At 43.4% G+C, this 27,298-nt stretch overlaps 1 protein-coding gene across 1 annotated transcript in view; it reads left to right on the top strand.

Moving 5' to 3' along the window:
• Positions 1–27,298, top strand: part of LOC135504214 (voltage-dependent L-type calcium channel subunit alpha-1D-like) — a 52,895-nt gene that overhangs the window by 7,586 nt on the left and 18,011 nt on the right. The window contains exons 2-10 of the mRNA XM_064922569.1: positions 2,247–2,463; positions 10,478–10,583; positions 17,243–17,382; positions 17,480–17,625; positions 17,838–17,990; positions 18,268–18,464; positions 19,026–19,129; positions 19,225–19,367; positions 19,477–19,542. Of these exons, the coding sequence (XP_064778641.1) occupies positions 2,247–2,463; positions 10,478–10,583; positions 17,243–17,382; positions 17,480–17,625; positions 17,838–17,990; positions 18,268–18,464; positions 19,026–19,129; positions 19,225–19,367; positions 19,477–19,542 (1,272 nt within the window). The remainder of the gene's footprint in view (positions 1–2,246; positions 2,464–10,477; positions 10,584–17,242; positions 17,383–17,479; positions 17,626–17,837; positions 17,991–18,267; positions 18,465–19,025; positions 19,130–19,224; positions 19,368–19,476; positions 19,543–27,298) is intronic.

Raw genomic sequence — 27,298 nt, 5'->3', positions numbered from 1 at the left:
AATAGCCAGTGTGCAATGCTGTCATCAAGACAAAGGGTGGCTACTTTAAAGAATCTCAAATATAAAATATATTTTGATTTGTTTTACACTTTATTTGGTTACTGTTACTTCCATGTGGGTTATTTCATATTGTTGATGTCTTCACTATTATTCTATAATGTAGAAAATAGTAAAAATAAAGAAAAACCCTTGAATGAGTAGGTGTGTCCAAACTTTTGACTGCTTCTGTACTTTTTAAATGTAATCTCAATTCAGGTCATTTGGTTGTGCTATTAGATGAAGCACAGTGATAACACAATCTGTTGTATAAATAAACAAAATATCTGACATTGTAGTCCCATTTGAACTTTGCTGTGGTTTTAAATGGTTGAAAGTGCAGTGATAGACATTTGGGTGACAACTAAACCAAAAATCTGTTATTGAAATTTGGTTGTCCTTTTAATTGTTTGATAGCATAATGATACCACATTGGAAATTCAACTACACTTTTGGTTCTCTTTTTGAGTGGGTGAATACAGGTTGTAATCTCATTGATCAATGTCTCAACCAAATATTATCCACCTTGAAATGACGTGGTGTGTGCAGTGGGATGAGATTGACATGATACCATACTTCTAAACATATCTTGAAGCTATACTTTGTTTGTTTACACATGACAATGCAAAAGCAACATAAATAATGGTGTAATACAATGTCAGATTTCGAGTTATAATAGGGTAAGCTCATAAGGCTTTTAATATTCTTCAAGAATCAATGGGTATAATGTATGTAATGTATTGAAATAATATTGAACAGCTGTTGTAACTCAAGGATCTTTTACAATATAGATTGTTAGTCCTAGTCACTCTAAAAACAGTTCTGTCGGCTTTGTCAATGTCATCATCCAATTTAAAGCCATTAGGCCTGCATACCATTGTCATGAAACACAATAGGAAATAATAACCAACACCTGTGGCTTTTCTGCTCAATATGGCACCTTACTGTGCTATGTAAGCCTATCATACTTTACTGTACCTTGTAGGCCTATACATGTAAGTGTACTGTACATGTAGGCCTATATACTGTACCTTGAAGGCCTATCATACCTTACTGTACTATGTAGGCCTATCATACCGTACGTACATTGTAGGCCTATCATACCTTACTCTACTATGTAGGCCTATCATACCGTACGTACATTGTAGGCCTATCATACCTTACTGTACTATATAGGCCTATCATACCTTACGTACATTGTAGGCCTATCATACCTTACTGTACTATCATACCTTTCCATGTAGGCCTCCAGGCTTAAAACCAATACCTGCCTAACCCCTGGCCACATGTCAATCTAATCCAACATAATAACAATAATACGAATACAATTTTATTTGTATAGTGCTTTTCATTAGTGTTATCTCAAAGCTCTACATAGGCATGAAAAAATTTAATATAAACATCATGCATTTAGAATCAAGACAGGAAATAGCAATAGTAGGCTAGGTGCTAAAAGTACTTTCCAGATTCTATTTTTAAAATTCAGATTGAGCAGCTCTCATGGTCAGGGAGAGTATTCCATAGGCGAGGGGCAAGACCGCAGAAGGCTTGGTCCCCTATAGTTCGGAGGCGTGTCTTTGGAACTTGAAGCAGTGGTGAGTTGCTAGAAATTAGGTCGCTGTTATAGGTGGGACTCAATCCAGTCAAGGCTTTAAGCACTAGGAGGATGATTTTAAAGTCATAGTTGACCGGTAGCAAGTGGAGTTCAATAAGGATGGGGTGATGTGGGCCGACTTCTTGGTCCTGGTCAGGACTCTGGCAGCACTATTCTGGTGGAGTTGTAGCCTCTGAAGGGATTTGCCTGGAAGGCCCCTAAACAGAGCATTGCAGTCGTCGATCTGGGTCTAGTTTCTCTGCATCTGGCTGGGAGAGCAATGGTTTGAGCCGTTTCTTAGATGGAAAAAGTATGCTTTTCAGATGTGTTTTATATGGGTATCAAAGGACAGAGAAGGATCCAAATTAACTCCCAGGTTTGATTTGTTTATAATACTTTCATTTCATTACTGTCAATTATTATTGGTCAGTTTGAGTAATTGACACAATATTAAAGAGTAGGCCACTTGATAGGCTAGATATTAAAGACGAGTAAATAATAAATAAATGATACACAACACCGTATACACACAGTAGTGCATAGTAACTACATAGCAATAACCTAGAAAATACATTTGATGAATGACTGGTGACTATCTTCCCTCTGTCTCCTGCAGAGGATGGCATCTCCTTGGCTGGCTCGGTTGTCGGGGACAAGTCCGACACCCTTGGCTCTACTGCCTCGGGCAAGAAGAGAGGTGGAGGACAGAAGAAGCAGATGCAAGCCAACAAATCTGCTCTCCGAGCTCCTCGAGCTCTCTGCTGCCTCACCCTCAGTAACCCCATCCGCATGGCTGCCTTGGCCCTTGTTGAATGGAAATATCCTTCAATGATGTACCTGTGTGTGTGTGTGTGTGTGTGTGTGTGTGTGTGTGTGTGTGTGTGTGTGTGTGTGTGTGTGTGTGTGTGTGTGTGTGTGTGTGTGTGTGTGTGTGTGTGTGTGTGTGTGTGTGTGTGTGTGTGTGTGTGTGTGTGTGTGTGTGTGTGTGCGCGTGCATGTTAAACCCCCTCCTGTGTTGTGAGACTAGTGTTGTCGATTTCAAAACACTGTCCACAAGACACAGAAATCTGTGGCTTTTGCAAAACTGTAAATGTAAAAGAGGCCATCTCAAAACATAAATACATAAAACAAAAAAACTATATTATACCATCCAAATTGCAAATACATTCATCAAAAAAACTGCCTGCATACATAACGCAACCATACCTACCTCTTGAGTCCAAACAGACAAAACAGAAAGTTTGTTTCTTAAAAATTGCAGTAGATCGTACAGTTATGAATATCACTACTGTTCCCTGAAGGAGGGAACGAGTTATAATTATATCAGATATGAAGGTAAGACCCAGATGCAGACCACGTCGGATAACCAATAGTTTAATAATCCCAAAGGGGCAGGCAAATAGACAGGCCAAGGCAGGGAGTCCAGAGAAGTGGGGGAAAGGTGCAGGATGGCAGGCAGGCTCAGGGTCAGGTCAGGCAGAGGTCAGTAATCCAGAGGTTGGGCAAAGGTACAGGACGGCAGGCAGGCAGAATGGTCAGGCAGGCAGGCTCAGAGACCGGACAGGCAAGGGTCAAAACCAGGATGGCAAGAAAAAGAGAGACTGGGGAAAAGCAGGCGCTGAAACAAACCTCTGGTAGGCTTGATCAAACAAGACGAACTGGCAACAGACAAACAGAGAACACAGGTATAAATACACAGGGGATAATGGGGAAGATTAGCGACACCTGGAGGGGGGTGGAGACAATCACAAAGACAGGTGAAACAGATCAGGGTGTGACAATATAGTATGTGTGTCACGACTCCTATCGAAGGTGGCTCCTCTTCCTGTTCGGGTGGGGCTCGGCGGTCGTCGTCACCGGTCTACTAGCTGCCACCGATCCCTTTTCCTTTTCTGTTGGTTTTGTCTTATTAGTTACACCTGTTTCTTGTTTAGGTTTTTAGTTGAGCTATTTAAGCCGGTGGGCCCGCCTGCTCTTTGTGTGGGCCTGTTTTTCCCACTGTGTTATTGTGTGGTAGTGCGTCTCAATTCTGGGTTTTCCTCCGGACATGTTAAGTCCTGGTTTTGGGCGATCGTGTATGTGCGCCCACCAGCTTGGCGTGTACGATTGTCCTGTGCGTAAATAAAGCACTATTTCTGTGCCTCCTGCACCTGACTCCGCACCCACTACGCCTAAGAGCATTACAATGTGGCGTCAACGACCAATCATATTCACCTGAAGAAAACTGAAATCACGCCCAACAGTCCAAAAGACGCCAAGCTGGCTCAGAGGGTACAAAACTAGGAGGCCCACGGCAACCCAAGCACAGACCGGTTCCACCAGCTTACCCGAGAAGCCTGAACTGTCAGAGCCTCATGGGGCCTGAACTGTCAGAGCCCCATATAGGGAACCAGAACCTGCTGCTAAGTGGCTATGCGCATCGACACTCTGCCACTGCAGTCCAAGTCCATAGACCCAAGATTCCAAGAACAATGCTTATCTTGCAAGCCCAAAATGCCAGAACTTGTACAAGGAACCGCAAGTCCAAAACAACAGAACACCTTTCGTGACTTGGTAAATTGCACACGCTCGCTGCATAGAATCAACCCGAGTCTCAAACCCACAGGAAACCTGATGTAACCTGGAAACAGTGTACTCACGCGCTGCCAAGGCAGCCCAAGGCTCCAACCTACAGATAACTGTTGTAACCCAGATAAATGCGCAACCTGCTTGCTGCTTAACACCCAATCCCGGACCCAGCCATAAGAAGTCTATTAGCCACACAGGGAGCAGTTACATCCAAGCAATAAACCCTCACAAAGGTATCTGGGGAAACCCAACTCGCTGCAGCAGAGATATCACAAATCCTCATGCCCGTAAATAATGAGCACACACACCACTAGGCAACCCTCAGCCTTTACTTTCATACGCCAGGGACCTTGGGGGCAAAAGCTGCATTAGGACATGACATTACTTTGGATTCGCCAGGTGCGAACTCCAAACAGGAAAGGTGTACTGATAGTGTGTGGAGATCCCCAATGCGCTCATCCAAAGCCAAGACTATGAGCAGAGAAGTCTTGTATGAAAGGACTTTCAGGTCCACAGATGACAATGGTTCAAACAGAGGCTCACACAGAGTGTCCAAGACCAAAGCCAGGTCCCAGGTCTGAGCCATAGACATAGACATCGGTCTGGGCCAACGCACGCCTTTCAGGAACCGCACCACCAGATGAAACCCCGGGGTAGAGCAGTCAATCCCTACATGACACGCCCGAGATGGCTGCCATATAAACCTTCAATGTGGAAAATGAAAGGCCCTGCTCAAAACGCTCTTACAAGAACATGAAAATCTCCACCAAAGAGCTCTGAAAAGGAGAAACTCCTTTAACCTGACACCTACCCTCAAAGCACACCACTTATATGTTTACAACCCTTTGTAGAGGGCACACGCGCCGACTGTATAGTAGTAATCATGTTCGAGGGTAATCTCCTAGCCATAAAAATAAACCTTTCAGGGGCCAAACCCCCAGATCCCATATCTTCTTTAAAAAATAAAACAAATTAATTACCCCGTTCTCATGGTATCCAATTGGTAGTTACAGTCTTGATTCATCGCTGCAACTCCCGTATGGACTCGGGATAGGTGAAGGTCAAGAGCCGTGCGTTCTCCGAAACACAACCCAACCAAGCCGCACTGCTTCTTGACACAATGCCCACTTAACCAGGAAGCCAGCCACCCCAATGTGTCAGAGGAAACACTGTACACCTGGCGACCATGTCAGCATGCACTGCGCCTGGCCCACCATAGGAGTCGCTAGTGTGCGACGGGACAAGGACATCCCTGCCCGCTAAACTCTCCCCTAACCCGGATGACGCTGGACCAATTGTGCTCCACCCCATGGGTCTCCCGGTCGCGGCCGGCTGCGTCAGAGCCTAGACTTGAACCCAGAATCTCTAGTGACACAGCTAGCATGGCAATGCAGTACCTTAGACCACCACACTACTCGGGAGGCCCCAGATCCCATATCTGCTGTTGTGGGTGCCAAACTCTTTTGTCCGCCTGGGGTAATAGATCCCGACTACATGGAACCCTCCACGGGTCCCAGCCCAACAGGCGGACAAACCCCAGGAGCAAGGGTGGTCTTGGCCAACGGGGCGCCACCAGAATCAACATAGACCCTCCTGACTGACCCTCACCATGGTGACCTTAATCAGGTCCACCGGAAGAAACGCATAGAGCAGGGTTTGAGACCATTGATACGCCAAAGCATCCGATCCCTACAGAGCGCCCAGATTCCTCATTGAGAAGAACAGACGACAATGCACATTTTCTTGCGATGCGTAAAGATCTACGCCGGCCCTGCCGATCTACTCCATCGAGGGCCATGCGTCCTCCAAAACACGACCCCACCAAGCCATACTGCTTCTTGACACACTGCTTGCTTAAACCAGAAACACCGTACAGCTGGCAATCGAAGTCAGTGTGCATGCGCCCGGCCCGCCAGAAGTAGTCTTTAGAGCGCAATTGGACAAGGATATGGGGGCCGGCCAAACCCTCCTCTAACCCGGACGACACTGGGCCTCATGGGTCTCCTGGTTGTGGCCGGCTGTGACACAGCCTGGGAACAAACCCAGGTTTGTAGTAACACCTCTCACCTCTCGCTGCGCCACTCGGGAGGGAGGAAGAAACCACATGAAAATACACATCCTTCAGATCTATGGACGTGAACCAATATAGCCGGCAGAGTGTGAGCATTTTAAACTTGCAAGTCTTGAGGTGCTTGTTTAAAACACGCAAGTCCAGGATGGGACGCAACGTTCCATCGCTCTTGGGAACTAAGAAGTACCCGGCTGTACCAACCGCTCTGTACTTCTAACATGGGGACCACTCAAATAGCCTGCTTTTGAAAGAGAGAGGAAATCCCTCTCAAGACAGGCGCTAGGACCTCGGGGAACATTGATGACGCCACGAAAAGGAGGAGGACGCAAAGCCAACTGCAGACCGTACCCCCTTGTCACCGTCCTCATCACCCATAGTGAAATTACGCATGCCCGCCACTGGACAGAGCACGCTGCCAGTCTCCCATAAATTAACTCCTGAACAGGTAGAGCGCCACTCTGAGGACTGGGATGATCCGTTTTTTGTCATGCTTCTTTTCATGTCCACCACTCTTGATAACTGTGTATCTGAATATTGGGAAGGAACTGTGTTTTATGCCCACACCTGGATGATACCGCACTCTCGATACACTTGAACACAGAGGAACCTTGGGTAAAAACATTGTATTTTTGTGAAACCGCCGTTCTGATACCCAGCCCACACTGGGTTTGGGGACTTCAGCAACCAGTAACTTGCCCCCATTGACCGAGCCACTTGAGAGCACTGTTGCCACAGTAAATGCTTGGGGAGGAGGGCCCCGAAAACAGGGCCCCTTCCCCGTCTTCCAGCAAAGGTCGCGGGGTCTGCTCCTTCCCCCGCACTGTGTAAGAATCAGCATTCACCCCACTCTCCTTCGACCCAGCATGGCGTCTGTGCCAAGGCATCTCCCGCTGTTCAGAAGCAACCAGACAGTCATTAACTAAACTCGAAGCCACCCCCTGGCACGGGGCTACCTGCCTCTGGCCTGGACCCTTTCCTTCACTTCTCGGGAACTGCTGACCCACCCCCGCAAAGGAGTTTTGTGGGGAAAGGACCCCTAGAGCTGCGCCCTGTTTTTGTTTCTCCTCGAACCGGGCCTCTAAGGACTCCATAGCCCGAGCCAAACCTGGAGGAACTCTGCTGTTAGGGAGAAGATGGCCAATCCGCCCGCAGGTGATCTATGACACAGCTTCACCAATGGTTCACTCTCACCCGGCGAATCCAAAGCCGGGGCTTTAAGCTGCCCCGGACTGATGTCATCCGATTTATACTCTGAAAACCCTCCAGAGCCAACCAGGGACAGTATATTCCTGGAATCCGGACTCTGAACACTGCCAGAGAAACCGGAATGAGCCTCACTTGGCTGGGACGACACCCCTGTCAACTCCCACCACCGTTGCTGCTCTCTCCTGGCCTCAGACAACCCCATTCCCGAGGTCACTTCATCAGAAGACCCTTCACCAGCAGACACAATCTTTCTCACAAAGTCAGCCCTGACACCCAATGGAAGTTGAACCCAGCCGGAGACAATGGTCACATGAACTGGTCCGAGCCAAAGCCTCCTGAGGGTGTTTCCAAACCAGACAAACAGGACAGCACTTGTGAGTATCTTTTAATTTAACCTCTCTGGTACAAGTGAGGTGGGACGCTAGCATCCCACCTCGACAACAGCCAGTGAAATTGCAAGGCGCCAAATTCAAAACAACAGAAATCCTCATAATTATAAGTCCTCAAACATACAAGTATTATACACCATTTTAAAGATAAACTTATTGTAAATCCAACCACAGTGTCCAATTTCAAAAAGGCTTTACGGAGAAAGCACACCATGCGATTATGTTAGGTTAGCGCCTAGTCACAGAAAACCATACAGCCAAGTTAATCTTTATGTCCAAAAACCTTAGTTGAAATTGGCGCATTATGTACAGTAATCATTGTCTCAAATAAACAGCCGGTGAATATGCAGAGAGCCACATCAAATTACAGAAATACTCATCATAAACATTGATGAAAGATACAAGTGTTTAACATACATTTAAAGATAAACTTCTCCTTAATGCAGCCTAGCCACAAAAACCATACAGACATTTTCCAACCAAGGAGAGGTGTCACAAAAGTCAGAAATAGCGTTAAAATGAATCACTTACCTTTGATGATCTTCATCTGGTGGCACTCCCAGGTCTCCATGTTAGACAATAAATGTTTGTTTTGTTCGATAATGTCCCTCTTTATTTCCAAAACCCTCCGTTTTGTTGGTGCGTTTAGTTCAGAAATCCAAAGGCTCAATGTGCGCTCTCAACAGCAAGACGAAAAGTCAATAAAGTACAATAAAAGTTAGTAGAAACATGTCAAACGATGTTTAAAATCATAAATAACAATGTTTTTGTCATAAATAATATTTCAACCTGACAAAAGCTTCGTCAATAGAAAAGGAGAAACTAGAAAGGCGCGTTCCCGATCGCGTGCAGGAAATTTCCACTGGCCTCTTGAAAGTGCTGTATCTCCCTAATTTTTCAGAGTAAAAGCCTGAAACAATGCCTAAAGACTGGCCACATGTAGAGGAAGCCATAGATATTGTGAACTGGGTCCTTCGTCTTTGTATGGTGGATAGGCTTTCAGTGGAAAAACAGCCTTTCAAAATAATAGTACTTCCTGGTTGGATTTTCCTCAGGTTTTCACCTGCCATATCAGTTCTGTTATACTCACAGACATTATTTTAACCGTTTTGGAAACTTTAGTGTTTTTTATCCAAATCTACTAATTATATGCAAATCCTAGCTTTTGGGCCTGAGTAGCAGGCAGTTTAATTTGGGCACGCTTTTCATCCAAAACTCAGAATGCTGCCCCCTACCCTAGTGAAGTTAAGTTGTGAAACCACATGCCCTAGAGTACTTTTTAGGTTCAAACTTGGAAGGTTAGCCTTTTTTAACTTACACTTACCACTGGCCATGTTACTCAAGCAAGGAAGCACTGGCTACACAAGCAGAGCAGAAAGTAGTGGGTTTTTAGCAAACACAAAAATCGATACCAAGACCCAAAACTCACAACATCTAGGGGGACAAGTACTCTCTCCACAGTAACAGACACTAACAGACACCTTAGTCGGAGCCAAATCTCGTAGTATTTGTGTTTGTAAATTGCGTGACACGTTCTTCCTTCAGGCTGAAGAGCAAGAATTGAGAAAAGGAATGCAAGTCCCGGTTTTATAGCCAGAAAGGCGAGGCTTACGAGGGTGGACTCAGCGTCCATTGGCCCGTGTGGTGTGATTTCAGTTTTCTTTAGGTGAATATAATTGGTCATTAACTCCCCATAGTATGTTATACTGAGCGACTGGCTGAAGGGGAACAATACATCTTCTTTGCAGTCACCAAATCACGGTGATCAAAATTGGAAGTACAACTATACAAAGGTGCAAAGTTATGGGCAATTCATCTTCTATTATGCATATTTCACCAAACTATTTTATACACATCAAATCAATAAAAAATAAGCACATTGTGTGCAGAATTCATTCGTTGATATTATCACAATTCAATTCCATGTTCAATACATAGGCTGGTTTGCTCACAGTTTTGTAGACTTTACATCGGCACAAAGAAACACAATCCACAACATAAATAAGGAAAGGTGAATACAATGGAGTAACAAAACTGATATGAATGTGGGGGCCTCAGTCCACACCAAAGCAAACCTCTATAATAGAAGGTCACAATGTTAGAGATGATGACCCAAAGATACTTAGAAAGTAATCTCATTCATTCTCTACATGTCAGCAATATTGTACACAATCATACAAATTAGACAGTCCCCATTGCCTAGATCTTCCCCTACATTGTACAGTTCATGGAATGACCTTGATGAGGTGATTTGGAATTTTGTGCAGTAGTATTTACTGATAGCCGGAAACGGTGATAACAATTGCATACATTTCTCTTCTAATGAAGACAATGTCTGTGAACAAAACACCTAACAGTGAATTTTGTATTTACTGTTGACGTTTGTATTTAACGTTTTTTCAAAATGTAGTCTAAGATATTCACGTCAGGTACAAAGGGAAGGAAATTATCAGACGTTTTGTAAATGTATTTTGAGCATTTGATCATTGCTGTTCTGCAATAGATACGTTTAAACGTAGATCAAAAATTGCTTGTACGCAATTGAGAAAAACTGTAAGTCAATCATGCATTCACTGTGGTGTGTAGTATTTACCCTTAACTGTGGTCCTGCAGACCTTTTGATATTTTCATTCTACTTGCTATCTTTGCTAACTGTGTGGCCCTCGGTGTATCTAAACCCTTTCCAGAGGAGGACTCCAATTCCACCAACCACAACCTGGTGAGTTGGTGCAAGGCGGCTGATATAGAGGCTGAGGTTTCAGTCAGGGAGATCATAGAGGCTGGCTCATTGGGAGTGCTATATAATGGCCAAACCTTGATTCAAATAGATATACTGTATTTGAAATAGCTAATTTACTTGGCACAATTGAATCAGTGGAATACTCCTAAAAGTGCAAAACCCATCTGGGACTCTAGGCAGGCACTAGCAAATGCTCAAAGTATTTGAACAACTTCAGGAAAGCCTGGAAGTCTTTTATGAAGTGGGATGTGGTATAAAAGTCTAGGGAAAATCCAACAATCTGCAGTTTCTACATCCATGTATTGTCTTACAGTATAAATGTATGCTATGTACCCATTGATTCCTGAACAATATAACTGATAAATGCCACATGAATTTAGTTCAACTATCAGCTTGTTTTAATCCATTGTTTGTAAACAAAATAAAAGTAAAATACTTTATAGCCTTAAAACATGGTTAAAACTATAATACTGATATCATGGATGGTCATTCCTTGTGTAACAGTATTGCTTCCGTCCCTCTCCTTGCCCCAACCTGGGCTTGAACCAGGGACCCTCTGAAGACATCGACAACAGTCACCCAATAAGCATAAGAGACAATGATACTTAAACACTGACCATCTGTTCCATCCCCATTTAAGCCCCTCTGCCCCTCCTCCCTCTCTCTATGGCAGAGGACATGATTTGATCTGTGATCTCTTATAGAAAACAATTCCACTGTAGTTTATGTACAGGTAACTGCCAAAATAAAGGAAACATTTGAGTAAATGAGGGATACAAAGTACAGTTGAAGTTGGAAGTTTACATACACCTGAGCCAAGTACATTTAAACTCAGTTTTTCACAATTCCTGACATTTAATCCTAGTAAGAATTCCTTGTGTTGGGTCAGTTAGGATCACCAATTTATTTTAAGAATGTGAAATGTCAGAATAATAGTAGAAAGAATGATTTATTTCAGCTTTTATTTCTTTCATCACATTCCCAGTGGGTCAGAAGTTTACATACACTCAATTAGTATTTGGTAGCATTGCCTTTAAAATGTTTAACTTGGGTCAAATGTTGCGGGTAGCCTTCCACAAGCTTCACAAAATAAGTTGGGTGAATTTTGGCCCGTTCCTCCTGACAGAGCTGGTGTAACTGAGTCAGGTTGGTAGGCCTCCTTGCTCGCACACGCTTTTTCAGTTCTGCCCACACATTTTCTATAGGATTGAGGTCAGGGCTTTGTGATGGCCACTCCAATACCTTGACTTTGTTGTCCTTATTTTGCCACCTCTTTGGAAGTGTGCTTGGGGTCATTGTTCATTTGGAAGACTCATTTGTGACCAAGCTTCAACTTCCTGACTGATGTCTTGAGATGTTGCTTCAATAAATCCACATATTTTTCCTCCCTCGTGATGCCATCTATTTTGTGACGTGCCCCAGTCCCTCCTGCAGCAAAGAACCCCCACAACAAGATGCTGCCACCCCCATGCTTCACGCATGAGATGGTGTTCTTTGGCTTGCAATTCTCCCCTTTTTCCTCCAAACATAACGATGGTCATTATGACCTTACAGTTCTATTTTTGTTTCATCAGACCAGAGGACATTTCTCAAAAAGTACGATCTTTGTCCCCATGTGCAGCTGCAAACCGTAGTATGGCTTTTTTAATGGCGGTTTTGGGGCAGTGGCTTCTTCCTTGCTGATCGACCTATCAGGTTATGTCGATATAGGGACTCGTTTTACTGTGGATATAGATACTTTTGTACCTGTTTCCTCCAGCATCTTGACAAGGTCCTTTGCTGTTGTTCTGGGATTGATTTGCACTTTTCGCACCAAAGTACGTTCATATCTAGGAGACAGAACGCGTCTCCTTCCTGAGCGGTATGACGGCTGCATGGTCCCATGGTGTTTATACTTGCATACTATTGTTTGTACAGATGAACGTAGTACCTTCAGGCGTTTGGAAGGACTTGGCTGATTTCTTTTGATTTTCCCATGATGTCAAGCAAAGAGGCACTGAGTTTGAAGGTAGGCATTGTTATACATCCACAGGTACAAATCAAATCAAATCAAATTTTATTTGTCACATACACATGGTTAGCAGATGTTAATGCGAGTGTAGCGAAATGCTTGTGCTTCTAGTTCCGACAATGCAGTAATAACCAACAAGTAATCTCACTAACAATTCCTAAACTACTTTCTTATACACAGTGTAAGGGGATAAAGAATATGTACAAAAGAATATATGAATGAGTGATGGTACAGAGCAGCATAGGCAAGATACAGTAGATGTATCGAGTACAGTATATACATATAAGATGAGTATGTAAGCAAAGTGGCATAGTTAAAGTGACTAGTGATACATGTATTACATAAGGATGCAGTCGATGATATAGAGTACAGTATATACGTATGCATATGAGATGAATAATGTAGGGTAAGTAACATTATATAAGGTAGCATTGTTTAAAGTGGCTAGTGATATATTTACATCATTTCCCATTATTAAAGTGGCTGGAGTTGAGTCAGTGTCAGTGTGCTGGCAGCAGCCACTCAATGTTAGTGGTGGCTGTTTAACAGTCTGATGGCCTTGAGATAGAAGCTGTTTTTCAGTCTCTCGGTCCCAGCTTTGATGCACCTGTACTGACCTCGCCTTCTGGATGATAGCGGGGTGAATAGGCAGTGGCTCGGGTGGTTGATGTCCTTGATGATCTTTATGGCCTTCCTGTAACATCGGGTGGTGTAGGTGACCTGGAGGGCAGGTAGTTTGACCCCGGTGATGCGTTGTGCAGACCTCACTACCCTCTGGAGTGAGGGCGGAGCAGTTGCCGTACCAGGCGGTGATACAGCCCGCCAGGATGCTCTCGATTGTGCATCTGTAGAAGTTTGTGAGTGCTTTTGGTGACAAGCCAAATTTCTTCAGCCTCCTGAGGTTGAAGAGGCGCTGCTGCGCCTTCTTCACGATGCTGTCTGTGTGAGTGGACCAATTCAGTTTGTCTGTGATGTGTATGCCGAGGAACTTAAAACTTGCTACCCTCTCCACTACTGTTCCATCGATGTGGATAGGGGGGTGTTCCCTCTGCTGTTTCCTGAAGTCCACAATCATCTCCTTCGTTTTGTTGACGTTGAGTGTGAGGTTATTTTCCTGACACCACACTCCGAGGGCCCTCACCTCCTCCCTGTAGGCCGTCTCGTCGTTGTTGGTAATCAAGCCTACCACTGTTGTGTCGTCCGCAAACTTGATGATTGAGTTGGAGGCGTGCGTGGCCACGCAGTCGTGGGTGAACAGGGAGTACAGGAGAGGGCTCAGAACGCACCCTTGTGGGGCCCCAGTGTTGAGGATCAGCGGGGAGGAGATGTTGTTACCTACCCTCACCACCTGGGGGCGGCCTGTCAGGAAGTCCAGTACCCAGTTGCACAGGGCGGGGTCGAGACCCAGGGTCTCGAGCTTGATGACGAGCTTGGAGGGTACTATGGTGTTGAATGCCGAGCTGTAGTCGATGAACAGCATTCTCACATAGGTATTCCTCTGGTCCAGATGGGTTAGGGCAGTGTGCAGTGTGGTTGAGATTGCATCGTCTGTGGACCACCTCCAACTGACTCAAATTATGTCAATTAGCCTATCAGATGCTTCTATTGGAATTTTCCAAGCTTTTTAAAGGCACAGTCAACTTAGTGTATGTAAACTTCTGACCCACTGGAATTGTGAAACAGTGAATAATAAGTGAAATAATCTGTCTGTATGCAGTTGTTGGAACACTTTCTTGTGTCATGCACAAAGCAGATGACCTAACCGACTTGCCAAAATTATAGTTTGTTAACAAGAAATTTGTGGAGTGGTTGAAAAACGACTTTTAATGACTCCAACCTAAGTGTATGTAAACTTCCAACTTCAACTGTATATTGAAAGCAGGTGCTTCCACACAACCCATCATGCTTAGGGTCATGTATAAATATGCTGGGCAGGCCATTATTTTTGCCATTATTTTGGCTACCATGGTTATGCCCCACCACAGGGCATGAGTGGTCACTGAGTGGTTAGATTAGCATGAAAAGGATATAAACCATATGCCATGGCTGTCTCAGTCACCAGATATCAACCCAAATGAACACTTAGGGAGATTCTGGAGCGGCGCCTGAGACAGCGTTGCCACCACCATCAACAAAACACCAAATATGGAATTTCTCGAGAAAGAATGGCTTCTCATCCCACTAATAGAGTTCCAGACACTTGTAAAATCTATCTAGAGGTGAAGGAAATGCACACCTATTTAGGCGAGGTGCTGGATAGCTGAGTGGAACACTTAAAAAAATAAAGGAGAGCCACACACTCTAGGAGCTCAGATGCAAAAATATTTATGTCCATCGTTTCGACAGACAAGCTGTCTTCATCACTGTATATGTCAAATCTATGCCATGGCGCTGAACACAACCTTGCAAATCATCATTCTGGGTCAGTGTAGTCCATCTGCTTGGCTGTGGGGCAGGACAGTGGTTGGATAGTACTCTCCTTAAATCCCTTTATAGATCTTGGAGTAGATCCCTTTATTGGATTAGAATTTGTGGGGAGGAAACAGAGGCTGAAGTCTGACGCTTCCCCATAATCCTCCCCCACCCCTCTCTGCTACAGTGATACACTATGTCTTCATTTATTCATTATACTACTATAGCTTATCCTTCTAATCTGTCACATCACCTTGTTTGACCAGGATGATATGGCCAGGTTTTGGCTGCCTTTCTATTCCAACCTGACATAGAAGCCCAGTGACTGTGGTGCCAGAGATGAGCAGCATAAGGATGCATTTGGCCCAGGGTTACTGACTAGCACTCTAGTGACAGGCTTATTATGGCTCCTAACTCTCCTGTGCACAAATTTTGACCTATATATGCCGTCAACGTGACAGTGCCTGCCTTCCGCCCCACATGTAGTAGATACACTGCCGGTCTAGAACACCTTCTCATTCAAGTTTTTTAAATTTTATTTAGACTATTTTCTACATTGTAGAATCAAAACTATGAAATAACACATATGGAATAATGTAGTAACCACAAAAGTGGTTGATGACAAAAGTTGCCTTGATGACAGCTTTGCACACTCTTGGCATTCTCTGAACCAGCGTCATGAGATAGTCACCTGGAATGCATATCAATTAACAGTTGTGTCTTGATAAAAGTTAATTTGTGGAATTTCTATTCCTTCTTAATGTGTTTGAGCCAATCAGTTGTGTTGTGACAAGGTAAGGGGGGTATACATAAGAAAGCCCTATTTGGTAAAAGACAAAGTCCATATTATGGCAAGAACAGCTCAAAGAAGCAAAGAGAAATGACAATCCATCATTACTTAAAGACATGAAGGTCAGTCAATCCGGAACTGTTTAAGAACTTTTAAAGTTTCTTCAAGTGCAGTCGCAAAAACCATCAAGCTCTATAAAGAAACTGGCTCCTATGAGGACCACCACAGGAATGGAAGACCCAGAGTTACATGCTGCAGAGGATAAATTCATTAGAGTTACCATCCTCAGAAATTGCAGCCCAAATAAATGCTTAAGACTTCAAGTAACAGACACATCTCAACATCAACTGTTCAGAGGAGACTGTGTGAATTAGGCCTTCATGGTCGAATTTCTGCAAAGAAACCACCACTAAAGGACACCAATAATAAGAACAGACTTGCTTGAGCCAAGAAACACAAGCAATGGACATTAGACCAGTGGAAATTTGTCCTTTGGTCTGGAGTCCAAATTAGAGATTTTTGGTTCCAACCTCCATGTCTTCGTGAGACGCGGAGTGGATGAACGGATGACCTCTGCATGTGTATTTCCCACTATAAAGCATGGAGGAGGAGGTGTTATGGTGTGGGGGTGCTTTGCTAGTGACACTGTCTGTGATGTATTTACAATTCAGGCACACTTAACCAGCATGGCTAACACAGCATTATGCAGCGATACGCCATCCCATCTGCTTTGGGCTTAGTGGGACTATCATTTTGTTTTTCAACAGGACAATGCCGCGACACACCTCCAGGCCGTGTAAGGGCTATTTTACGAAGAAGGAGAGTGATGGAGTGCTGCATCAGATGACCTGGCCTCCACAATCACCCGACCTCAACCAAATTGAGATGGTTTGGGATGAGTCTGACCGCAGAGTGAAGAAAAAGCAGCCAATGAGTGCTCAGCATATGTGGGAACTCCTTAAAAACTGTTGGAAAAGCATTCTAGGTGAAGCTAGTTGAGAGAATGCGAAGAGTGTAAAAAGCTGTCATCAAGGCAAAGGATGGCTATTTGCAGAATATGTTTAAGACTTTTTTGGTTACTACATTATTCTATTTGTGTTATTTAATAGTTTTGATGTCTTCACTTTTATTCTACAATGTAGAAAATATTAAAAATAAAGAAAATCCCTTGAATGAGAAGGTGTTTTAAAACCTTTGACCGGTAGTGTATATCAACATTAAAACAATACATCCCTACATATAATATATTCATTAGGATATTAGTTGCATATTAACCCTGCATAATGATCTTCCACAGACATCTTGTAAAATGTCTTTACCTAATATTCCCAACATCTGTTTTGCTTTTGACTGATTACAGTATACAGACAAATTAAGAAGTATGTGTATTTGACCATGCCATCTTCTTCCTCTCTATGAGTGCAGGAACAAGTTGAGTACATCTTCCTAGTTATCTTTACCATTGAGACCTTCACTAAGATCCTGGCTTATGGCTTGGTTATGCACCCCAGCGCCTACATCCGCAGTGGCTGGAATTTGCTTGATTTTGTCATCGTCGTCGTCGGGTATGCTAGCTCATGTCTCCATTCCACTACTTTCTATTTATGGTGTTTTTGCTGTATTGTTGTGTGCTGACTGGTTGTTGTGTGGCTGTTCTTGTAGGTTGTTCAGTGTGGTTGCTGAGGGGACGGCTGACCACAAGCCTGGAGATTCCCATCATGCAGCAGGCAAACCAGGAGGACTGGATGTCAAAGCTCTTAGAGCCTTTAGGGTGCTGCGACCCCTTAGGCTGGTGTCTGGAGTGCCCAGTAAGTTTGTATGTGTGTTTGTGTGTGTTTCAGTAAAACCCCTCTCTGCTGTATTTGTGTGTGTGTTTCAGTAAAACCCCTCTCTGGTGTGTGTGTGTGTGTGTGTGTGTGTGTGTGTGTGTGTGTGTGTGTGTGTGTGTGTGTGTGTGTGTGTGTGTGTGTGTGTGTGTGTGTGTGTGTGTGTGTGTGTGTGTGTGTGTGTGTGTGTCCAGGTCTCCAGATTGTCTTGAACTCCATCATGAAAGCCATGGTTCCCCTGCTGCACATTGGTCTGCTGGTCATGTTTGTCATCATCATCTATGCCATCATCGGCCTGGAGCTCTTCCTCGGCAGGATGCACAAAACCTGTTTCTACGTGGGCACAGGTACAGACTCCACTTTTACAACATAATAATAATAATACAATTATACTTATATACATATACACTGCTCAATACTGTACATACACATCCAAACACTATATAACAATGTTACTGTCATTGTACATGCAGTCATTGTACACAGACAGGGGGAAAACAAGTTATTTACATGCTGTAGAAGTTTGTTATCAATTAATGCTTTGGAAGCCTGGATTTTGTCTTTTTACGAAGACAAATGCATTTGTCACGAAGATTGACCTCCCCATGTTGTCCTCTCTCCCAGAACTGAATGTGGATGATGACCCCACACCGTGTGCATTTGCTGGAAATGGGAGGGAATGTGTGGGCAACGGGACAGAGTGCAGGGGACCGTGGGAGGGGCCTAACGGTGGGATCACCAACTTCGACAACATATTTTTTGCCATGTTGACTGTGTTCCAGTGTATCACCATGGAGGGCTGGACCGATGTGCTCTACTGGGTAACATCAGACTCTTTTTTTAAATGTTCTTGGCTTCATCATAAATGGTACCCTATTCCCTATAGTGCATTACTTTTGACCAGAAAGCTGTGGTCATTGTGGACTCTAGTCCAAATTAGTACACTACATAGGAAAAATAGTGCCATTTCAGATGCACACTAGTCCTTTTTTCTTCCTTTTAGGATGTTAACTTGTAGTGTATTTGAGGCTTCTGAAGTTTGTAATTTCCACTTTGACATTTCAGTCTTCCCTTACGAAAAATGTATCAATCCCTACAAAACATATTCTAATCCACATAATAATTCACTTTTCCTGTTGCTGCCGGATTATTTTCCCGCTGTAGCAAACTGGCTCAAATTAAGATCCGACATCTGCACTCCTCTGATCAAATTCTCTATCTTCATATGGAACACACCCACATGGCACACTGCTTGAATTGACATCTGTGCCCAGTGGGCAGTGTCTGATTAATGATCCTCTCTCTCTCTCTCTCTCTCTCTCTCTCTCTCACTCACTCACTCACTCACTCACTCACTCACTCATATATATATATTCCTGCAGATGAATGATGCAATTGGCTTTGAGATGCCCTGGGTCTACTTTGTCTCTCTGGTCATCTTTGGCTCGTTTTTCGTACTCAACCTTGTATTGGGAGTGTTGAGCGGGTGAGTGAGTTGAAGTGTGTGTATATGTTTGTCTTGTTTTAGATTTGTGTGTGAAGGCCTTGTCTGAGTGTAGGTTGTATAATCTGTGTGTGCAGAGAGTTCTCCAAGGAAAGAGAGAAGGCTGTGGCTCGTGGAGAGCTGCAGGACGCCCAGAATAAGAAGCAGATGGAGGAGGATATGTGTGGTTACATGGACTGGCTCATCGAGGCCGAGGATGTGGATGAGGAAGGAAACAAACGTATGGTTAACTGACTGCCTAAGAGTGACACACACACATACATATAACTGTACCCACACACAAACATAGCCTCACACCTATATATTCAACCTTTGTGTCTCCTAATAAGGTGCTGCTGTTGCCAAGAAGAAAATGATGAAGAAGTTTGGCTGGTATAAACACAGCGAGGACGGAGGTATGATAACCTGTCACCCTCTGTAATCTTAGATGGAAAGCTAATGAGGATGGTAGCTGACTCTATAGCCACTCCTATCTGTCATATCATTAATCTGTGCCTAGAGGAAAGTGTTTGTCCTCAGGCCTGGATGGAAGCCAAAGTCATTCCGCTATCAGCAAGCTCTTTTTTTATATATTTTTTATTTATTTTACCTTTATTTTACTAGGCAAGTCAGTTAAGAACAAATTCTTATTTTCAATGACAGCCTAGGAACAGTGGGTTAACTGCCTGTTCAGGGGCAGAACGACAGATTTGTACCTTGTCAGCTCGGGGATTCAAACTTGCAACCTTTCAGTTACTAGTCCAACGCTCTAACCACTAGGCTACCCAATAGCAAACTATTGGACCAAAATTGTGTTTGACCAAATGCAATGCTATTTCTCTGTAAACAAATTAACTACAGACTTTCAGCATGCTTGTAGAGAAGAGCACTCAACATGTACTGCACTGACACAAATTACAGATGATTGGTTGAAAGAAATTGATAATAGGAAGGTTGTGGGAGCTTTACTGTTAAATTTCAGTGTGCTTTGATATTATTGACCATAACCTCATGTTGAAAAAATGTAAGTGTTATGGCTTTTCAACCTGCCATATTGTGGATTCAGAGCTATCTATATAATAGAACACAGAGGGGTTCCTGTAATGGAACCTTCTCGAATGTTAAACATGTAAAGTGGGGTGTACTACAGGGCAGCTCTCTTGGCCCTCTACTATTTTCTATTTTTACCAATGACCTGCCACTGGCATTAAATAAAGCCTGTGTGTCCATGCATGCTGATAATTCAACTCTATATGCGTCAGCAACCACTGCTAGTGAATTCACTACAACCATAAACAAAGAGTTGCAGTCAGTTTTAGAATGGGTGGCCAGTAATAAACTGGTCCTGAACATCTCTAAAACTAAGAGCTTTGTATTTGGTTCAAATCATGCCCTACGCTGAATCAGGTAATGAATGGTGTGGCTGTTAAGCAAGTTGAGGAGACTAAATTACTTAGTTTACAATCTAAGGTAACACCGCCATGGTCAAAACATATTGATTCAATGGTTGTAAAGAAGGGGAGAGAACTGTCTGTGATAAAGAGATACTCTGCTTTTTGACACCACACTCCACAAAGCAACTCCTGCAAGCTCTAGTTAGATCTTATTTTGATTATTGTCCAGTCATATGGTCAATTGCTGCAAAGAAGGACCCAGTTGAGTTGCAGCTGGCCCTGAACAAAGCTGCACATTTTGCTCTTCATTACAATCAGAGGGCTAATATCAATATTATGCATACCAGTCCCTATTGCAAAGAGTTGAGGAAAGACTGACTGCTTTTTTAATAACAACCATTAATTCCAAATGGTTTGCATAGTCAACTTACACACATGATTGACACACACACTTACCCTACCAGACATGCCTCCAGTGGTCTTTTCACAGTCCCCAGGTACAGAACAAATTCAAGGAAATGTACAGTACTATATAGAGCCATGATTGGATGGAACTCCCTTCCATCACATATAGCGCAAGAGAACCGCAAAACTTTTTTCTTTTTTTAAGAATAAAGCATAAAGAATAAAGCAACACTTGCCTTTCCATAAGGGAAAGGCACAATGCCTAATTTTTGTGACCTACTTTTTGTGTGTATGTATTCACATGTACAGTGCATTTGGAAAGTATTCAGACCACTTTACTTTTTTAATTTATAAAAAGTGAAATATAACATTTACAGTGCCTTGCGAAAGTATTCGGCCCCCTTGAACTTTGCGACGTTTTGCCACATTTCAGGCTTCAAACATAAAGATATAAAACTGTATTTTTTTGTGAAGAATCAACAACAAGTGGGACACAATCATGAAGTGGAACGACATTTATTGGATATTTCAAACGTTTTTAACAAATCAAAAACTGAAAAATTGGGCGTGCAAGTATTCAGCCCCTTTACTTTCAGTGCAGCAAGCTCTCTCCAGAAGTTCAGTGAGGATCTCTGAATGATCTAATGTTGACCTAAATGACTAATGATGATAAATACAATCCACCTGTGTGTAATCAAGTCTCCGTATAAATGCACCTGCACTGTGATAGTCTCAGAGGTCCATTAAAAGCGCAGTGATCATCATGAAGAACAAGGACAACACCAGGCAGGTCTGAGATACTGTTGTGAAGAAGTTTAAAGCCGGATTTGGATACAAAAAGATTTCCCAAGCTTTAAACATCCCAAGGAGCACTGTGCAAGCGATAGTATTGAAATGGAACGAGTATCAGACCACTGCAAATCTACCAAGACCTGGCCGTCCCTCTAAACTTTCAGCTCATACAAGGAGAAGACTGATCAGAGATGCAGCCAAGAGGCCCATGATCACTCTGGATGAACTGCAGAGATCTACAGCTGAGGTGGGAGACTCTGTCCATAGGACAACAATCAGTCGTATATTGCACAAATCTGGCCTTTATGGAAGAGTGGCAAGAAGAAAGCCATTTCTTAAAGATATCCATAAAAAGTGTTGTTTAAAGTTTGTCACAAGCCACCTGGGAGACACACCAAACATGTGGAAGAAGGTGCTCTGGTCAGATGAAACCAAAATTGAACGTTTTGGCAACAATGCAAAACGTTATGTTTGGCGTAAAAGCAACACAGCTCATAACCCTGAACCCACCATCCCCACTGTCAAACATGGTGGTGGCAGCATCATGGTTTGGGCCTGCTTTTCTTCAGCAGGGACAGGGAAGATGGTTAAAATTGATGGGAAGATGGATGGAGCCAAATACAGGACCATTCTGGAAGAAAACCTGATGGAGTCTGCAAAAGACCTGAGACTGGGACGGAGATTTGTCTTCCAACAAGACAATGATCCAAAACATAAAGCAAAATCTACAATGGAATGGTTCAAAAATAAACATATCCAGGTGTTAGAATGGCCAAGTCAAAGTCCAGACCTGAATCCAATCGAGAATCTGTGGAAAGAACTGAAAACTGCTGTTCACAAATGCTCTCCATCCAACCCCGCTGACCTCGAGCTGTTTTGCAAGGAGGAATGGGAAAAAAATTTGTTCTCTCGATGTGCAAAACTGATAGAGATATACCCCAAGCGACTTACAGCTGTAATTGCAGCAAAAGGTGGCGCTACAAAGTATTAACTTAAGGGGGCTGAATAATTTTGCACGCCCAATTTTTCAGTTTTTTTTTTAAAGTTTGTAATATCCAATAAATGTCGTTCCACTTCATGATTGTGTCCCACTTGTTGATTCTTCACAAAAAAATACAGTTTTATATCTTTATGTTTGCAGCCTGAAATGTGGCAAAAGGTCGCAAAGTTCAAGGGGGCCGAATACTTTCGCAAGGCACAGTACATAAGTATTCAGACCCTTTACTCAGTACTGTGTTGAAGCACCTTTGGCAGCGATTACCGCCGCCTCAAGTCTTCTTGGGTATGACGCTACAAGCTTGGCACACCTGTATTTGGGTGTTTTTCCCATTCTTCTCTGCAGATCCTCTCAAGCTCTTGGAGGAGGAGCGTTGCTGCACAGCTATTTTCAGGTCTCTCCAGAGATGTTCGATCAGGTTCAAGTCAGGGCTCTGGCTGGGCCAACTCAAAGACATTTAGAGACTTGTCCCAAAGCCACTTCTGCATTGTCTTGCTGTGTGCTTAGGGTCGTTGTCCTGTTGGAAGGTGAATCTTCACCAGAGTTTATTATTATTATACATATATTTTCACCTTTATTTACAAGGTAGGCCAGTTGAGAACAAGTTATCATTTACAACTGCGACCTGGCCAAGATAAAGCAAAGCAGTGCGACAAAAACAACACAGAGTTACACATGGGATAAACAAAGGTACAGTCAATAACACAATAGAAAAATCTGGATACAGTTTGTGCAAATGAAGTAAGGAGGAAATAAATAGGCCAATAGTGGCAAAGTAATTAAATTTACACTGGAGTGATAGATGTGCAGATGAGGATGTGCAAGTAGACATACAGGCGTGCAAAAGAGCAGAAAAACAAATATGTGGATGAGGTAGGTAGTTGGTTGGATGGGCTATTTACAGATGGGTTATGTACAGCTGTAGTGATCGGTAAGCTGCTCTGACAGCTGACGCTTAACTTCTTGGTGACAGGGGGCAGTATTTTCACGTCCGGATGAAATGCATGCCCAAATTCAACTGCCTGCTACTCATCCCCAGAAGATAAGTGTCAGCGATTGGGTGCAGAGTTATAGCGGAGTCAGGCGCAGGACACAGGTATTGAGTAACATAACTGTTTACTCAAAATATCAAGCGAAATTCCAAATAGGAACATACAAAAACACTAGCACAAAACACAACCACTAACGACATAAACACTCACGGACAGAACAGGAATGTATGCCAGAGGGTTAAACAAGGAACGTGATATGTAATAGAAACCAGGTGTGTGTGTGTAATACAGACAAAACAAAACGAAACTGACTAGAAAGCCGGTGACGTCGACCGCCGAACACCACCCGAATAAGGAGAATGGCCGACTTCGGCGGAAGTCGTGACAATAAGACATGAATATTATTAGTAGAAACACTCTGAAGTTTCTGAAACTGTTTGAATCATGTCTGTGAGTATAACAGAACTTATGTAGCAGGCGAAACCCCGAGGACAAACCATTCAGATTTTTTTTGAGGTCAATCTCTTTTCAATGGGTTTTCATTGGGAATCCAGATTTCTAAGGGACCTTCTTGCAGTTCCTACCGCTTCCACTGGATGTCACCAGTCTTTAGCAATTGGTTGAGGTTTTTCCTTTGTGTAATGAAGAAGTAGCACTGTTAAGAAATAGGGTAACTTCAAGTGTACTGTTAGAGGCGAATGACCAGAAAGCTAGCTACAGTTTGTCTTCCTCCTGTATTGAACACAGATCATCCCGTTTTCAATTGTATCGATTATTTACGTTAAAAAAATACCTCAAGTTGTATTACAAAAGTAGTTTGAAATATTTTGTAGTCACGTTGCACAAGTTGGAACCAGTGTTTTTCTGGATCAAACACGCCAAATAAATTTACATTTTGGATATATATCGATGGAATTAATCTAACAAAAGGACCATTTGTGATGTTTATGGGACATATTGGAGTGCCAACAAAAGAAGCTCGTCAAAGGTAAGGCATGAATTATATTTTTATTTCTGTGTTTTGTGTCGCGCCTGCAGGATTGAAATATGTTTTTCTGTCTTTGTTTACGGAGGTGCTATCCTCAGATAATAGCATTGTTTGCTTTCGCCCAAAAGCCTTTTTGAAATCTGACATGTTGGCTGGATTCACAACAAGTGTAGCTTTAATTTGGTATCTTACATGTGTGATTTCATGAAAGTTTGATTTTTATAGTAATTTATTTGAATTTGGCGCTCTGCATTTTCACTGGCTTTTGGCCAGGTGGGATGCTAGCGTCCCACATATCCCAGAGAGGTTAAAGTTAGTGAGGGCGATATAAGTCTCCAACTTCAGCGATTTTTGCAATTCGTTCCAGTCATTGGCAGCAGAAAACTGGAAGGAAAGGCGGCCAAAGGAGGAGTTAGCTTTGGTGATGTTCAGTAATTTTGTAATCAATGTTAATAAATTACAATTATCTTTATCTGTCTGATACCCAGAGGTTGTAAAGTTTTGGTCTTAAATAAAACAGACAGAATTCCCAGCTCACAATTGATCAGATCCAGGTTTATTTGCGAGAGCTCCGCCATGCACACACAAATACATTTATTTTATACCATCCTAACCTACGCACATACATACACACCAACATAGGGATTTTCTCATGAGTCTCACCACAGTTTATAACCACTCAGCTGACAGTTCCAGGCTCCCCCAGATACTAGAGCTCTGGAGGGACTCTACCTGTCCTATCATATCTCCCCAGATTTACAGTCAGGTCGGTTCAAACAGGTTAAGGATTCTCTTTGTTTTCATTAGACACACACATGCATTCCTCTCTTCCCCCCTCCAACCTAGTTGGAGCTGTGTTTCTTATTTTTTAATTACTCCTTGTTCATGATACATAACCTCTAATCCCTAATGGTTAAGTTTCCGGGTATAATAATTTAATCATTTATCTTAAACCTTCATAAAATCTTTTAACAGGTGATGACCAGTGAAATATACCTGCTGTAGCGCGTGCTGCGGATGGGAGTCTGAGCTCCTGAGTCTGAGGTTCTGAGCACTCTGGAGCAGGTTTTCATTAAGGATGTCTCTGTACTTTCCTCCGTTCACCTTATCCTCAAACCTGACTAGTCTCCCAGTCCCTGCCGCTGACAAACATCTCCACAGCATGATGCTACCAGCACCAATATTCACCATAGGGAGGATGCCAGGTTTCCTCCAGACTTGACGCTTGGAATTCAGGCCAAAGAGTTCAATCTTGGTTTCATCAGACCAGAGAATCTTGTTTCTCAAGGCCTGAGAGTACTTTCGTGGCAAGCACCAAGCGGGCTGTCATGTTCCTTTTACTGGGAGTGGCTTCTGTCTGGCCACTCTACCAAGGCCTGATTGGTGGAGTTCTGCAGAGATGGTTGTCTTTCTGGAGTGTTCTCCCATCTCCACAGAGGAAATCTGGAGTTCTGTTAGAGTGACCATCGGGTTCTAATTCACCTACATGGCCAAGGCCCTTCTCCCCCGATGCTCAGTTTGGCCGGGTGGCCAGCTCTAGGAAGAGTCTTGGTGTTTCCAAACATCTTCCATTTAAGAATGATGGAGGCCACTGTGTTCTTGGGGACCTTCAATGCTGCAGATATTTTATGGTACCCTTCCCCAGATCTGTGCCTCGACACAATCCCGTCTAGGAGCTCTAAGGACAATTCCTTCAACCTCATGGCTTGGTTTTTTTCAGCTGTGGGACCTTACATAGGCAGGTGTGTGCCTTTCCAAATCATGTCCAATCAATTGAATTTACCACAGATGGACTCCAATCAAGTTGTAGAAGCATCTCAAGGGTAATCAACAGAAACAGGATGCACCTGAGCTCAATTTCGAGTCTCATAGTAAAGGGTCTGAATACATAGTTGGTAGTTGATAATACATAGGTGAGTCTCTGATCCACCTCTACGCAGACGACACCATTCTGTATACTTCTGGCCCTTCTTTGGACACTGTGTTAACAACCCTCCAGGCAAGCTTCAATGCCATACAACTCTCCTTCCATGGCCTCCAATTGCTCTTGGAGTAAAACTAAACTAAATGCATGCTCTCCAACCGATCGCTGCCTGCACCTGTCTGCCTGTCCAACATCACTACTCTGGACGGCTCTGACTTAGAATACGTGGACAACTACAAATACCTAGGTATCTGGTTAGACTTTAAAATCTCCTTCAAGACCCACATCAAACATCTCCAATCCAAAGTTAAATCTAGAATTGGCTTCCTATTTCGCAACAAAGCATCCTTCACTCATGCTGCCAAACATACCCTTGTAAAACTGACCATCCTACCAATCCTCGACTTCGGCGATGTCATTTACAAAATAGCCTCCAATACCCTACTCAACCAATTGGATGCAGTCTATCACAGTGCCATCCGTTTTGTCACCAAAGCCCCATATACTACCCACCATTGCGACCTGTATGCTCTCGTTGGCTGGCCCTTGCTTCATACTCGTCGCCAAACCCACTGGCTCCATGTCATCTACAAGACCCTGCTAGGTAAAGTCCCCCCTTATCTCAGCTCGCTGGTCCCCATAGCATCACCCACTCGTAGCACGCGCTCCAGCAGGTATAT

This window comes from Oncorhynchus masou, chromosome 18 (genome assembly GCF_036934945.1).
Source record: "Oncorhynchus masou masou isolate Uvic2021 chromosome 18, UVic_Omas_1.1, whole genome shotgun sequence".
Lineage (NCBI taxonomy): Eukaryota > Metazoa > Chordata > Actinopteri > Salmoniformes > Salmonidae > Oncorhynchus > Oncorhynchus masou.
The sequence above is the reverse complement of the archived record's forward strand: the minus strand, read 5'-3'. Positions and strand labels throughout refer to the sequence as shown.